This window comes from Liolophura sinensis, chromosome 7, assembly GCF_032854445.1.
Source record: "Liolophura sinensis isolate JHLJ2023 chromosome 7, CUHK_Ljap_v2, whole genome shotgun sequence".
Taxonomy (NCBI): domain Eukaryota; kingdom Metazoa; phylum Mollusca; class Polyplacophora; order Chitonida; family Chitonidae; genus Liolophura; species Liolophura sinensis.
In genome coordinates, this window is record NC_088301.1 from 32,824,907 (window position 1) to 32,841,769 (window position 16,863).

The 16,863-nt window shown below is 38.4% G+C and overlaps 1 protein-coding gene across 1 annotated transcript; it reads right to left on the minus strand.

Annotated features, from left to right (window-relative positions):
- Positions 1-247: 247 nt before the first annotated feature.
- On the minus strand, positions 248-15,887 carry LOC135470853 (amiloride-sensitive sodium channel subunit beta-like). The gene is made up of 11 exons (XM_064749900.1): positions 15,809-15,887; positions 14,863-15,046; positions 12,348-12,428; positions 11,537-11,649; positions 10,578-10,741; positions 9,245-9,340; positions 8,570-8,690; positions 5,926-5,958; positions 4,720-4,723; positions 2,730-2,805; positions 248-502 (listed from the first exon to the last, which is right to left on the minus strand). Exons 1-11 carry the CDS (start codon positions 15,885-15,887, stop codon positions 248-250), a joined length of 1,206 nt encoding a protein of 401 aa, XP_064605970.1.
- Positions 15,888-16,863: the final 976 nt, after the last annotated feature.

Consider the following 16,863-nt stretch of genomic DNA (forward strand, 5'->3'; position numbering starts at 1 on the left):
TATTTAACTGTACCAAGTTTGCATTGTTTTGTTTTATTTTTGGCAACATCAATTAACATGCTTTTGGTTGAACATTCTGAGTTTAAAGTTAAGGCTGTTAAAAACTTAAAAATAAATATTAAAACATCGTCTACATATAATTATGTAGGAGCTTTAATTTGAATAAATCAATAGATCATGAACCTTTTATTGTCCAAATATCTGTTGTCTTGAAATATATTTAACCATTTAAAATGGTGGTTTCTGATTAATATTTGCCTTCGTCCTTTTCACCGAAAGTTTTGCTCAGAGTTTTCGTCGAAGACATGAAGTATTTTACTTCCGGTGTCTCGTCTGTCGAGTTTTCTTCATCACGTGACGCCGATATGTCGCTTCTCTTGATTCGCTTGAGACATCCGTAGCAGATCTCGAGGAGAAACTGTAAAACCTCGAGAAGACCCAGCACAGAGAAGCCCACCCACAGACCAATGGCGCCTCCAAGGTCCGAGAAAAAGCTGGAATCCTGATAGTAAACGAATCCAAATAAAAGGTAAAATATCGTTTCGCATAGACAAACTTCCTTACGTAATCAGGATGTACAACTGTGTTTATTCATTAGACGGTGGTCAGTTGTGTAAGTGGAGAAATATCCGGAGTAAACCATCGACCTTGCATCTATGCCAAAGAGAGATGAATTCGAGTCTGTGATCTCTTTGGTCGGTTGCAGTCGAGTGGTTTATTTGATTGATTGCTGTTTTCCGCCGTACTCGAATATTTCACATATACGTCGAAAACCCACGATGATCTGCAGGTTGCTGGCAGACTTTTCCACGAACGGCCAGAGAGGAAGCCAGCATGAGCTGGACTTAAACTCACAGCGACCACATTGGTGGGAAGCTCGAGGGTCATTACGTCGCTTTCAGAAAATTAGGATGCGTGATGGTTCTTTGAACCCAGAAGTCGAAACCTTACTGATTTAATTAACAGGCTACTCGTTTCGATAAACGCTGTGGCTTAATTATTAGTCAGTTTTGAGAACAACAATGGATGTCGTAATGTTATCTCATTCGCATGAATCCGATATCTCAATATGAAGAAAGCTGTCTGTCTATTCAACGATACGCAACGACTGTAAGCGGGTTTAGGATATATCTGATTACATGTACATGTAAAATGTTCGCATGAGCAATCATGACCTTGAAGACTGTGGCGTTTCTGTCATGTCCTTGACTTCCGACGAATTTGAGCTTTTCCTTACAGCGACATCACTAAGCTTTGCCGTTTTTGGTGGCCATCATACCCAGATTCTTCACACTTTTTGTTAAAACTTAGAATGTTTGAGGCAAAATGGGGCAACTTTCCGCAACTTAACTTGTGTATTCATCTTTTTGATATATATACCGCAGATTTACAAAACCTTTTAACGTGGTAAATCCAGATGAAAATTGAATGCCGTAATATCTATATGTTTCTGGATTGAAGTGATCAAAGAAACTTAGACTTTTCCCTCTCTTAGATCTATAAAGGTTTTATCAAAATTAAGAATTTATTCAATATATGGTTGATAGTGTTTTAGGCTGCTCAGTTTACCCGGGTTAACCGCCGTTTTATGCCATTGGCACGTTTTCCATGGTAAAATTTGTCTTCACTACATCTTGTCATGGAAGTTAGGCCAGGGATAAGATGGGACTGTTTTGTAAAACGGGCAGCTCATCGAAGTTACCTTATATGAAAGAACCTGGGGCCGATTAAACAAAGCCGTTTCTCACTAAAAATTTAAATTATCTTCACAATGCTTACTTTTTGGTAGTTAAAGTTGAAATTTGAGACAACATTGATGAGGTGGACAAAATTTAAATTTCTGAAGCCCAAAAATAAGCTTTAGGATTGTACTTCAAATGTTGATTGAAGTCAGGAATGGCTTTGTGTAATCGGCTCCCGGGCTCGTAATTATTAAGCAACTTAAGATTTAAATCATAAATTACAAGTGCTTAAAAAGCCAAAGCAGAACAAGAAATAACTCAAATTGTAGATAGTACATAATTCTGTAGTAAAAAAAAAATCATGGTGCAAATTTTCAAAGAGCGAAGCATTTTAATTGCAAATGTGTTTGAATTTTTGACTTAAATGTTATGACGTTTGATAAATACGGGCCCCAGGTTCAAATCCACAAAGCGATTTTTGACTTACGTCAGAATTTGAAATACGATCTTAAAGCTTGTTGTTCGATTATAGAAATTAAAATTTTGTCCACTCAATGTTATCGTAAATGTGTCTTGCTTACAACTTACAGTACCAAAAACTAAGCATTCGGAAGAGGTTTTGACTTAAGTCAGAAATGGCTTTGTCGAATCGACCCCTGAGTCCAAATATTCATCTAGCAACTTAAGACTCGTCATACATTGCAAGTCCTTAAAAAGCCAAGCTCGGAATAGGAAAGAACTCAACTTGTGAGTAACACATTGTTCTCCAGTCACGAATCAGTTTACAAATTTTAAACATTCTAGAGTGAAACATTTTAAGTGCAGCTGTGACTTTTTGTCTGTGGGCCCATTCCACAAAGCTACTTCTGATTTAAGTCAAAATTTAAAATCCCAACACTGGAACTAACATTTTCACACATTTGTTTTAAGGTAGCACTGATGAGGGGTCCAAATTTAATTTCTACGCTCCAAAATATTATTTCAAATTATGACTTAAGTCAGAAATGTTTTTGTGGAATCGACCTCTGGTGTGTAAGTCATACCTACCGGATAGTCGGAACCCTCTTGTATTGTCTCGTAATTCAGGTCACGATAAAACACGTTCACTTTCACAAAATTTCTCCTGTGACAAAAATAGATCGTAAGTTACACATTTAATTATCTGCAAGTTATTTTTTCAACTTATATACTCAGCAGTATGTACCTAATCCTTAAGTGCAGAAGTAAATTACAGATTTAATTATCTGTAATGTTTGTTTTTCTTTCTGCTAATATACTCAACAGCATGTAAACAACTTTACAACTGTGCAAATAAGCTAACTGAAAATAGAAACTTATGTGAAAATGAGGAACTGTTAAGGAACATGCCTACTGGGCATGTCATTTGTCAATATATGGTTTTGCTCTCATCCTTAAATGTAACACCGTTTGAAGATTTGAAACTTGCATATATGTTCTGAACAAAGAGAACTGACTATTCGCGTTGATCATCGATCATAAGTTTATTTATTCATGTCATTTCATTGCGGTTATAGCTCCGCAGTTTTAAACAATATATATCTTGTGAGATAGCCTTCAGGTTCCGGGATAGGAATTCTGGGAAGACCCAAATCCGGACCTCTAATACTGTTATGTGTTCATACAAACCCTTTAATCAAAAGCAGCGAGAACATGCTTCACTTCGAAATTAGAGTTGTCAGACATACTTCAATTCAAGGTTAGATTTGTCAGACTCACTTCAACGTTAGATTTGTAAGACACTCTTAACTTCAAGGTCCGTCTTGTCAAGACACACTTAACTTCAAGGTCCGTCTTGTCAAGACATGCTTAACTTCAAGGACCGACTTGTCAAGACACACTTAACTTCAAGGTCCGACTTGTCAAGACACACTTAACTTCAAGGTCCGTCTTGTCAAGACACACTTAACTTCAATGTCCGACTTGTCACGACACACTTAACTTCAAAGTCCGACTTGTCAAGACACACTTAACTTCAAGGTCCGACTTGTCAAGACACGCTTAACTTCAAGGTCCGACTTGTCACGACACACTTAACTTCAAGGTCCGACTTGTCAAGACACGCTTACCTTCAAGGTCCGACTTGTCAAGACACACTTAACTTCAAGGTCCGATTTGTCAAGACACACTTAACTTCAAGGTCCGACTAGTCAAGACACACTTAACTTCAAGGTCCGACTTGTCAAGACACACTTAACTTCAAGGTCCGACTTGTCAAGACACGCTTAACTTCAAGGTCCGACTTGTCAAGACACACTTAACTTCGAGGTTAGAGTTGTCAGACATACTTCACTACAAGGTTAGATTTGTCAGATAACGTTCACTTCGCGGCTCAGTTATGGATTTTCAGTTCACATAAGGCTTGATTTATCCTTGGTTATTTGGTTCACCTTTCACTTAAATCTTTGGTTTGAAATACGCAGCACACTTTCACAGCTGATTTGTCACATTCAGTCCAGTTTCAGATTTGATTTATTTTACACAATGCACTTCAAGATTTGATTTCGCCGTTCTTGATTTCTGGTATTATAACTTTTATTTTTCCTCTTTTTTTCATCGTCACGCTGGTTTGAATATTAGCCGTCACAGAATTTTAAAAGAATTAATATCTTCACTATTTTCAACATATAAATTATGGAATACATTGTTTGAAAGAAGTGTTCAACTTAATTTCATAAGGAGGAAAGAATAAATTTATGGTATCACATTTTTGTCAAATCTAAAGCCATATGTGTTAGTACATTACACGTTTCTTTCCCATAAAAACACAGATGTGACTTTTTAAATAAACGTTTACTGGTTAGCTTTTGAAATCTACAGATTCCGTGGGTGGCAATATATATTCAAACGTAGCTGTCCAATCGATTTATTATATGGTTGAGCCCATCAGTTAAATTTTACTATTCAGCATGATCCATGTTAAGTCTTTGGCTATACACTTACCTCATTTCCGCGTCCCGATTTCTCTAACAGCCGATCACATTTTTAGGTCTATCTGTGCAATAACCATCAACCAGACTGTTCTAAAATAGAAAACAAATAAGCATATCCATGTATTTTTATTTTTACACGATATAGGTACAAGAGAATTCCGGCCGACAGTGTGATGGTATATAATGATTTCGCAATTTGCTTTACTCAAAAACAAATGAGAGATGCTTTCTAAGCCTTTACAGTGATATATTTTGACCAAGATTCCAGCAACAAGGCTGTAGTCTCTCTTAAAATATAATTAACAGTTCTCCATTAAACTGCTAAGTTAGTCTCCCTCATTGTTGCTATTTTCAATGCTTAACTTGGGTGGGGGCCTCAGTGGTATATTACAGAGGTTAACGTGCAAAATGTAGCGCAATGTTTTAGTATCGTCTCAAAAAATGTGGTTTGCTGTGAGTTCAAGTCCAGTTCATGCTGGCTTCCTCTCCAGCTCTCTTCCAGCAACTGCGGATGGTCGTCGGTTTCCCCAAGCTATATCCGTCTTCCTCCCATCATAATGCCGGCCGTATAAGTGAAATATTCTTGAGTACGGCGTAAAACAACCATCGAATCAAATCAATTCAAGTCTTAACTTGCTATATCTTTGCATGATTAAGACACATATGTAGTACAATTCCAGCCAGTCGTTGTTAGGTAACCAGTTTATTATTCATTATTTAATGAATTTGACTCTCTACATGAATTTGAATGAATAGTATGTAATTTAATACATCACCATGTATTTAGCCTCTGGCCACTCTCGCTGCTCAGGGTTGGTTTGTAATTATATTTCCCCTGTAAACCACATAAACCAAAGTTCGATTGATTTAAAACACTACAGAAATGGGTTCAGTTTCTTTGGGCATTGAAACCAAACCAATAGGAGACAAAATATAGGAGATAAGTGTTGCAATAGGAAACAAGTGTTGCAAGAGCGAATGCCTTTCTAAATTTGCACACAATGCCCAAAGGGCGCAGAGAACTGAACATACTTTGTAGATGTCGAGTACGTAGAATGATGCCATAACTGTAAACGTAACGCCTTGAAAGCCTAGAGTTACTCCTCAAGTATTCATTCCACTAATAGTTTCACAAGTATTTACATTTATGTATTCATCTGGTTAGTGTTGTTCATCATACTCAGTGACAGTTCAAGACGGTTGTTTACTTGCGGAAATCTCTGATTTAAAGATTTAGAGTACTCGACTAACCGACAGGCTGTGGGCAACGACAGTTATCTATATCCGTCAGCTGGTTTCGTTCATGTCGTTGATACAGGTGATATCTGTAAATATAACGAGCGCCCGTCACACAAGGGAACGGCCACACAGGGAACCAAAACACGACTAAAAAGAAGAAATACTGGCTGTTTTGTTGTTATTGTTGTTATCTTGTGTGAAAAATAATTTGGACAAAGCTAACGTGTTTAATTCGATAGCTGGAAGGAAGCATGTAATAAAAGCACGAAAGTCCCCCTCTCTACAGCATTATAGAAAATATCAACTATATCAAATTGGTTGAGTTTTTTGTATAAGTGAAACATTAATTTAACTCCAATCAAAAGGAACTTTAGTATGGAGGCAAATAGCGGCCATTTTCACGGCACCATCGGAGATCGGCGTGTTCCGTGACACCGCGGACAGCGCGGATCTGCGCCTTCCGCGTCCTCCACGCCTTTCTGTTAATTTCTGCACATGTGCTTTGACACATCTGACAGCTTTCAACGCTGCCGAGTAAACGACATAGATGGTTATTTGTTATAGTCTATTTCTTTTAGCGAGTTCCCTATATTTAGCTGTCTGTAAAATCTGTAAAATTTAGTCAGTGGTACGTAACAACACAAGCTCTACACATTGATAAGTTAAAGAAAATGCAGTTAAAATACTTTTTCTATTTCATGATGTTAAACTCCATAAGCTTAATTTCAACAGCAAGAACTCATTGCAGGTCATATTGGGCTGAGTTAAACATGTTTGGCGACGCCATTTAGCTAAACTGCTATCAACTTAACTGTAAACCCTCTTATGGACACTGCTATATTTGAAGTTGTTTACACGTTTTTATATAATATAACCTTAGTAAATGAATCTTATTTTATGTCTTGTAGTATATGATCATACGCCAGTATAGAACTAGAGATGAATGTTAGGAAATTAAAGCAGTGTAGTCTATTCGCAGAGATTGTAGTGTAGGTTATGCTACTGTGTGAAGTTTGTTCTAACCGCTCCTTGGTGCAGCCATTGTAGAACAACTCTCCATTCCCACTGTCCAGCATGCAGCATGTTTTTGAATAATTATGACGTCACCCGAGTCAATGGGTAGTTGCCGTCGAAACCGAGCTTATGGACTTCAACATTATGAATTAGAAAAAGTGTGCTAACTTCATTTTCCTTACAAGAATATGAACTTCCAGCATACTCACGTGTAGAGCTTGTGTTGTTACGTGTCACTGACTAAAAGCAATTTTAGTAGCGAGTATAACTGATTTTACAGATAGCTGAATATATGAAACTCACTAAAAGAAATAGACTATAGGTAAGGTAATGTATGCTCAACCATGTTTACGTTTGCATGTATCATCTGCGGCTGTTCAGACATATTAGTTCCAAAGAAATACTACCTGTTTCCACAAGAGTAGGCTACAAGCCAAACATGTGACAGGTCTGTATATCAGCGAGACTCGTCAGATTGTTTCGGATATATCTGGATTAAGTACTTATTGAAACAAACAGACAGTCCAATCAGCCTTTCACAACTAGTATTGCTAATTCCTTTCACACATCAGACATGAACACTGAAGGGAGCATTTCAGGCGCTTTGGTCAACTTTTGTTGGGTTGAATTTATTTGCCTCTAAAAACGAAATCAGGATTAATTTCTTTATGTAGTTCTCTGTCGCAAATGATTTAGTTTATTTTAGTCAACATAAAACTCCAGGCAGTGTTGAACGAAGTACATTAGCAAGTGCCCGTTTTATCCTTTCTGATATTACTGCCATCTTACTGACAGCTCATACATATCATCACACAAAATTAAACCGGAACTTGCCGAGTTCGCGGAGATCGCGGATCCACGCCCTCTGCGCCTTCCGCGTGTTATTAAAACCGCCCTCCCCGACCCCAGTTCGGCGCCTTCCGCGACGCCAGTTCGCCCCCCGCCCTTCTTCCCCACCTTCCTGTGGAGGGTGCGGTTTTCTTAAAACCACGCCTTCCGCGCCCCCGGGATAAAATGGACGCTATCAGCCACCATACTACAGACCAACTTGTCTGGATAATTGATTTATTTCTTTCTTTATTTCCTTTTTCATTTATTTAAGCGATGCTTCACTAAATGTACGCTCTGAGACAATTTCACTCACACGATGACGGACAACGCTGGGGATGGTCATAAGCAAATATTTTTGATTGATTGATTTATTTATTTGATTGGAGCTTTACGTCGTACTTAGGAATATTTCACTTATATGCCGACGACCAACATTATGGTGGGACGAAACTAAGCAGAACCCATTAGAAACCATTCGTCGCTTGCTAGGAGACCTTCCCACCAGCGGCAGGGGGAGGAGAGGGGAAAATAACCAGCAGGAGCTGAACTTGAACTCGCAGCGACCGCATTGGCGAGAGGCTCTTGGGTCATTGCCCCGTGCTGGTGAACGCTAATAGCCTTGGCCACAGAGGCCCTCATAGAATTCTACACTGAGCAAGCAACTCTTAATCGGGAGCTGGATTCGAATACAAAATCCTAGTTAGTTAAGAGAATGTTTTAAGCGTTTATTTTTATATCACTAGACCAATTTACTTATTTATATTTAGTATGTGTTTAACGATGTATAATCAAGAATTTTTTTTATATATTTATGATGGTCGTCCAATTTGTGAGTGGATACATTAGACTTACCTGAGTTGTTGCAGGGCCGGGTGTTGGAGAGGACAGCGTTAGGGTACATCTCTTCACTGCCGCGCTGGTAACAGCCACATTTATTATACACCTGATGCGGTTCACATATCTCCTGGCAAGCCTACGTGAGGTAACATAAAAAGTTGCTCATGAGGGGTCAACCGGCCGGCGTTCAATTTTTACCAGCTGTCGGCACTATTATGATTGTTTAGGTGAAAATTATAATTACATTCATGAGATATGGCGCATATATGATTCATAATGCCTACTTTAGAATTCAAGCACTTGTATGCATTTAATTCAATGAAAAAAATCACTCTCTTCTGTTTTTGTTTTCTTTCACTTTAAATACAAATCGTCAGCACTTACTTATCGTTGCCAACGGTTTAGTTCTCTGAGCTAGCACTGGTCGGCGTTAGTCTTGGGCGTTAATCCTGTTTTAAAACCTGGCTTAGCCTCACCACTGGTGTCCTCGCGCGGAACTACTTAATCAGAATTCAGCAATAAAACTATTTGAGGTGTTCAGGTTAGAATCGTGTTGTGCATACACTTAGTTAAGGAGAATGCATGTGTATAAACTATTATTACAACCAGCGAATGAGGCACAGTTTTCCTGTTTTCTGTTTGACCTCCTCATCGTGACGGCGTTGTTAAAGATTTCAGATGAATACTTACAGTTCTTGTGTATGACAGATTCATATCGGCCAGCAGGGAGTCACCGCCATCACTCGAACAGTTTCCATAAGGAGAACCAAGGCGCGATATGTTGGTCTGAAATAAGACAATACAATTGTATTGTTGTGTTCCACCCGATCATTAGCTGAGAGTGGAAAATAAAAGACGCTACGTTTGTCTAGTCATGTTCCACCGGAAGATTAGCTGATAGTTTAAAACAAGACAGGGGCCTCCGTGGCGCCTCTCATCAATGCGGTCGCTGTAAGTTTAAGTCCAGTTCATGCTGGCCTCCTCTCCGGCCGTAAGTGGGAAGGTTTGCCTGCAACCTGCGTGGGTTTCCCCCTGGCTCTGCCCGGTTTTCTCCCACCATGATGCTGCCCGCCGTCGTATAAGTGAAATATTCTTAAGTACGGCGTAAAACACCAATCAAATAAATAAATAAATAAATAAATAAATAAATAAATAAATAAATAAATAAATGAATAAATGAATAAATAAATGAATAAAACAAGAGACACTGCACCCATGTCCCACCCGAACATTAGCTGTTTGTTTAGAACAAGAGACACTACAGTTGTTTAGTCATTTTCCATCCGAACATTAGCTGTCAGTAGGGATATTGCACATTTAAGTCTAAATATTGCGCAGCAAGTTCTGGGTCAGGTGTTTTGGCAGCTAAGCTACTTGGCGAGGGTGGTGTACTCCTTTGCATTGTGTCTGGTATTGATATAAGTTTTTATTTAGGGTATGATCTCATTTGTCGGTATTATAAAACACATTCCATAGTATTTCATTCGTAAAATATTGTTTTAGTAGCTTGCAGTACACGAACACATCGGGCACCCTCACAAGAATTAAACCTTAATATTATTCAATCATTATTGTCGTACCGTGTTCTTTTGTGAGGATAGTAAATACTTCGTTAATCTCATTCTTACTATTAGGAGTTATAACATACCGCAGTTTTAAAGTTGCCTACAGGACAATTGCAAATGGGTGAAGATATAAACGAGCCTCTAATGTTTGCCATAGTATTTTAAAATCAAAATTGATGACAAACGCAAGCACTATTGGGGGGTGGGGGCGGAGATTTTGGCTGATAAAGGTAGAAAGGCCACTTTCGCAGATATCATTTAGCTGTTACCCCCGTATATGTCCTTACCGAGATCAATATACGCGGGGTGTTGCGTGTGCAGACAAGCTGGATGTTACCATATAGGTTCACCCTGGAGCTATAATACTCCGCCAATCCAGTATAACGAAAGGAGTTGACATAACTAACTGGGGCCAATTGACTGTTAAATGCTACGAGATATTGAGAAATTATAGCTACCAGTTGTATACCAATACTGGTTTCTGCTCCCGCTGATATAAACATTCCCTCTGAGGTGATTGGTGGCAGAGTGTTGTGCATGGACAGAGCCAGTCTCATTCCGTAACCAAGGGCCAAGCCTGGGATGTATTCATCTACCTCGGTGTACAGAATTAGCTGTAGTCCTGGAAATCAATAAATGAAAGTTATATACGATTACAACACATTTCAAAATCTCATTTCCGCAAATAAGAATTAGGTTTTAATCTCTATAAGTGGTTCGCAGTTTGAGTGTATATACCATCAATAAAACATTGATTGTTTGCGTATAAAGCTTTTGAAGCTTAATATGGCAAATTAATATTTCCATCGGTTTTAAAACGTCGATATGTTTTAGCGATCCTTTTTTTAGTTTATCTGAGTACATATATGAATGTGCAAATGCGTCAAGTTCTGTTATTAAATGAGAACAAACAGGGCTTTCTTGCCATACTTGCTAACCAGAAGGTGTCTGGTTAAGTGGGGGTAATTAAGTGGGGTATAATTGATTTCAGTGGAATTTCAGCAGGAGCTAAAAGAGTTCAAGTCCTATGCTGTGCAGCATCTATTATATAAGTGTATATAATACAAGGGCGACAATTTTCTCAACAAAATATGCATGTACATGGCATACAGTATATTATAAACTTAGGACATAACTATTGTTACCTTTTTTATATGGGCAATTGGGATTACCTAGTTTACAGAAAACATGTAGCTTCACTTGATGCAAGGAGCATTTCCTCTACAGGAGTCGAAATCTGAGAAAAACTGAACCAAAGTGTTACTATAAGTGACTGAATGTGTTTTGTTGTCTAGAGTATTCTAAATTATTGCATAATTATTTAACCGTTTCTAATCTTATATGTGTCATATGAAATAAATATGTCTACAGCTATTACAACTACACGGCTGAGGCTGGACTTATGATAGAATCCTACCGTACGTCTGGCCGGTCCTTTTGGCTATCCTTACGTTTGAACCGTTAGAAGCATCATTAAACTTGTAACAGTTCCCATAATCTGATGTCTGGAACAATGTGAAATCTTGAAATCTCTGCAAACAAAATAAAGGGTGTTCTGGGCCGTATTTACACACTGGGCCTAACCGATATCTACAGAATAGGCCTAACCGGTATCTACAGAATAGGCCTAACCGGTATTTACAGAATAGGCCTAACCGAATATTGTGTAATTATTTTCTCAGTAGAGTACATTCTAGAGTACGGCGTTAAATTCAATCATACATATAAATAAAATAAATAAATATTCTCAATAGGACGCATATAAAATTTCATACATTATATCGATATACATGGCGTAAGCAAGTGATAACCTGACTTTCCTTCGTCGGGCTATTGCATGGCAATAACAAGAAGTGCTTTAAAAGACCTCAGCTTGACAGTATTTTTAAAAAGTCAATTTTGTTTCGGTCACGTGAGAAAAGCATTTGCACTACCGTGAGTGGAAATCTCTATACCGCTTTCAAACGGTTTGGTTTCAAGTATTGCCTAATAGAATTTGACAGATCTGTAGAATTAGGTAAAATATGCATTCAAGGATGTTAGCAGTAATTTATTGATACAATGGCCTAGAATTACTAAAGCGTCACGCATATGTTCTTTTTTAAACAGGTATTCTCAATTTTAACTGATCGGTTCCAAAAAACAAGCATTTAAATCTCTTGCCTTTGTTGGTCTCCGTACGCCTGATAGTTCAACCCAATATGAAGTTTAGCATATGATTTACTTACTTTTGTGTGCACTTCCGACCTTCAAACGAGCAGTACAGTAACATGTCATCTAGCTGGTGACCCATCTCTACCCTGGTCGCCCTGTAGAAAAACATATAATAATATGACCACAAAATATCGGCACCCATGCACAACTTGGTGAATTTGACATAACATCTTATTTTCCACAGGGCAAAACGGAACTGACAAAAATCACTATCTTATCACCAGGGGAAAACAGAGTTGACAAAAACCACCATCTTATCACCAGGGGAAAACAGAGTTGACGAAAACCACCATCTTATCACCAGAGGAAAAGAAAGTTGACAAAGCTACCATCTTATCAACAGGGAAAAAACAAACTGAAGTCGACAAAAGAACCCATTTTATTACCAGGGGAAAACAGAGTTGTCAAAAACAACCAGGCAAGGGCAAAACAGAATTGACAAAGCCACCATATCATCATCAAGGAAAAGCAGAGTTGAGGAAAACTACTATCTTATCACCGGGTTAGTTGGCACAACAGTCCATGTCTTCCACTGGGCAAAAGCCTTCACAATGTTCCGACATAACAGTCAACGTGCACCACATGCATTCTGGCGAATATGATGTTATATTTTGATTTGGAGTGCAATTTTTGTATCCAGTTTATACACCCCCACTGTAATCAAACATCGAGAGCTTCGGTTTAACACCATTCACTTCTTTTAAAATGCCGTAAACTACAATTATCTTGTAAAATTCGGCTTGTGTCATGAATTCTATCGGCAGCAATATATCGGATATCTGAGCAGTAAGTTGCTGAATTGTAAATCTGGAACGTTCTTTGCTATAAATCTTTGAATTAATTAAACATGAAAATGTGCCAAGTTTTGTAGTGAGAGCCACGAGCTTATTTAATGTTAGAGAAACCACGGTTTAAGACAATAAAATACCCGAGGGCCAAATGCCATTGACTAATGAGGCCGCGTGCTCGAATCCAGCTCTCGCTTGTTCGCGGACAATTTTAGTATTACCATAGATCATGAGGTAATTGCTTGTTATTTAAAAGCATAACGTTAATTTCCTCTCACAGTTGCGAGTAAATTGTTATGATACCAGATTATACTGTCTTGTCAAGAGGTCGACCGTACTAAAATGAAGCCTTAGCTAAGCCCGTGACTGACATCAGTTAGTACCAGATGATTATTTACCCTGCGTTATTCGCCCAAAGGTTACACACAATTAATGTGTTTTCCTTACATTTCTTATTTACAAGAGAAACGCGGTGCCGAACAGTGGTAAATAACTTTCGGATAATGTTGTTGACACGGAAATTAATATCTGATGCCTGATTGAAACACTTTCGTGATTGTATTTGTTGTTAGATTATTTGCTGTAAATTCAGCGTAGACCTATACAACTCACCTGATTCAGATCTAATGGAAGATAAATGAGTGGAAATGTAAGGTAAACTATTAAACCAAATATGAATGAAGCTAAACTCCTGTGCAAACTATTGGACGTCGAGACATTAACAATATGATGCAGAAAAGAAATAGGTTTGCATATAAACATTAACCATGGGCCTAATGGGGCTTGAATAAAATAGCAGCCCAGAGTGAATACTTGATGCATCTGATACAAGTTTCACATATCAATGGGCTTCGTGATATGTTACCAGTATGTTATGTTATGATATGTTCACGCCTCTTCTCCAGCTGTTCCTAGGATGGTCTGCCTCAATAGATATCCATTACTAGGGCACACGCTACTGATTACTCGATCTACGGATCATTTCATGAAAGGTGAAGTGTTTGCATACAAAGCGGTCTAAGGTTTCGAATCCAGCTGTCGCTGAAGGAATTTCCGTCCCGCTTGTACCATAGCGACGGTCTCCATTACAAACTCCATACCTCACCAAACATTTGAACATTCACGACACTGTTCACCATTACCACAACACAACGATATAACTCCTGCTATATAAATGAAGCACTCTTTTGACAATTTGACAATGCATGGTATTATACGTGAATTATAACTTTACTCTTTAAAATCAACTGAGTACAACAATACACAGGATTTGTACAATATGCAGGCACACATTAATTATAACAAATTTTTCACAGGAACATTTGTACCTTACATGCACCATAGTTATGTACCTACACCAAATCGTGTACCTGTGATACACATCTTACTAACACAGAGAGCTACACAAACAACGTGTGTATGAAACGGTATACATTTCCTTTTTAAAAGTAAAACAAACAGATTATATAACAAAAAAAGAAAGGGTCATGAATGGCAGAAATCATGACTATTAATATGTCTCGGCCTGCCAATTCGCTAACGTATTAGCAAAGCCAAACGGAAAAGTTTGCTTCTTTGAGCATACCATTGCATAACGAGTGCCCTTCACAAAGGCACATATGTAATCGTATTTCAGCATAAATCAGTGATTTGATGTTACCTAAAATGTCCCTAGCCCCTCATTTTGTTGATATTCGTTTATAAAGTGCTTTACATACCTGGTAACTGGCTGAACAGATACTTGACGTCTTGCTCCAATTCCACCAAGGGCGCTCTTTCTTCGGAAGTGTCCTCGTCATAATAATCAAAATAGTTTGTCGGCACATGGCTCAAGTTCGCAATTCTCTCCTTTTGGAGTCTTTTATGAACCGCTTGTTCCTGACTCGGCCAGTCGTGTTCGATGTTGATGTGTGTACCGGGGTAGTCTGGGAAAGATATTTAATCGGTTACTGAGTATGACGAGCGGCTTTGTATTATACGTTTGTATTTCTCTTTTAACCAGTCGCCTATATTCTGTAGCCTGTAAATAAGGTATTCAAATACGGCGACTGGTTGAAATAAACGGACTATAGTTTACAAATCTTCAGGCCAACAACAAATCTAACTTGACCATTAAAAATAAAATATTTATTTAAATCTAGATTTGTTGTTTATAAACTTCGTCGTATGCAACAGATTTCTGATACTACATCATTAGACAGATTATTTTGAACTGTATCTATAAAAATCTTTAAATACTTATCCTTTTAAGGTTGTCATGAATACTTTAAATATCCAATACTGAGGCATTTAACCATTTCAATATTGAGATACGCTTCCTATATACCATATGAGGCGATTCACAGAAACCCGAAATGTAATATTAGAAGTCTTTGTGTGCGCATTTACGCACATTACATGAAATAGTTCCATAACTTTCACCAGGAGTGAAGATAGAAAAAATTTCCATGACGTCATCAGTGTGAACTATATTTTTAAATATGGTCCATACACCTCTCGTTTGTTTCCAAATATTTACTCGTAATATTAAATTCCGTTAAAAAATGAACACAAACAATGTAGGAAGTTATATTTTTAGTGATTTGATTTTTGAGTGATTTACTATTTTTGTTGCCGTATACTCATTAACAAGCACGTTAGAGAAGAAAACATTCTTTCATAGCTTCATGGCGTATATGTACAAATACTCACGGTAGCCTCCAAGGATCTGGCGAAGAATTCAGGGTTCAAATTTGACACGAACTCTGTCAGTTTGTCTCCCGCCATATTCATTACAGACTGACGGAAAGGATTGGTGTTGCAGATTGTGACCATGGGAAAACGGCAGTTGAGCATAACCAGAGATATCCCAGTTTGTATTGGCCAGGAAAAATACCGCTTGAAGTTATTGGTTACATGTACACCGTCATTCCGATTGCCCCGAGAAGAAAACAAACCAGATAGATTTGGACATTAGATGTCTAGAGGTGGCGATATAAGAAGGGCCCGTTACAGATGTGCGCTCGGCAAACCGCCTGGTTATGTCACTCAGAGTTCGAAGCTCCTTCACTGGTTTTGTTTTCGACATTGCAGAGATTGTGTAGTGCTCCCACACAAGTAACACAGATAAAGACTTAGTGGTCAGCAATTTTCACAAGAATAACTAACACAGGCAGACGTTTTTTTTACCTGTAGATTCGGAATTTGAACGCAGTTGGTATTCGTATGTTCCCAGGGATTTCAGGATCATATGCCAGGGAGCTCCACCGGTATGACGGATATTGAAATGGAGACCTTTGTGCCTAACTTTGAGGTTTCGGAGAGCTTGAAGTCAATTCCCAATGTCTAATGAGTGGGAGGCGCACGGAAAATCTGAATAGACAGGACAAATACTTGGTAAGTGCATGATAACCATCACTCCTATGGGACAGACCTTCATCAGCGAATCATTTCAGTACCTGCCTTATTTCACGGTCCATGCACCTTTAGTTGATTATGTATTTAATGGTCTCGGATGTCATTAACTGCTGATTGAAAGCTTTTGAATCGGTGGTTAACTGTGGACAGAGCCATTAATTCTCACCAATTCCCATCGCTACAGTTTGCTCACAGACACACCAGAGCGTGCATTAGCGACATCAATTAAATTATCAGGGCTAAACTCACAGAGGCACAGGGTGTTACAGGTAAATACTCTTCCGGAATTACCTGCAGGTGACTAACCTGCGGATTTCTTTCCAGTGTTTAACCAGTTATCCCTGGG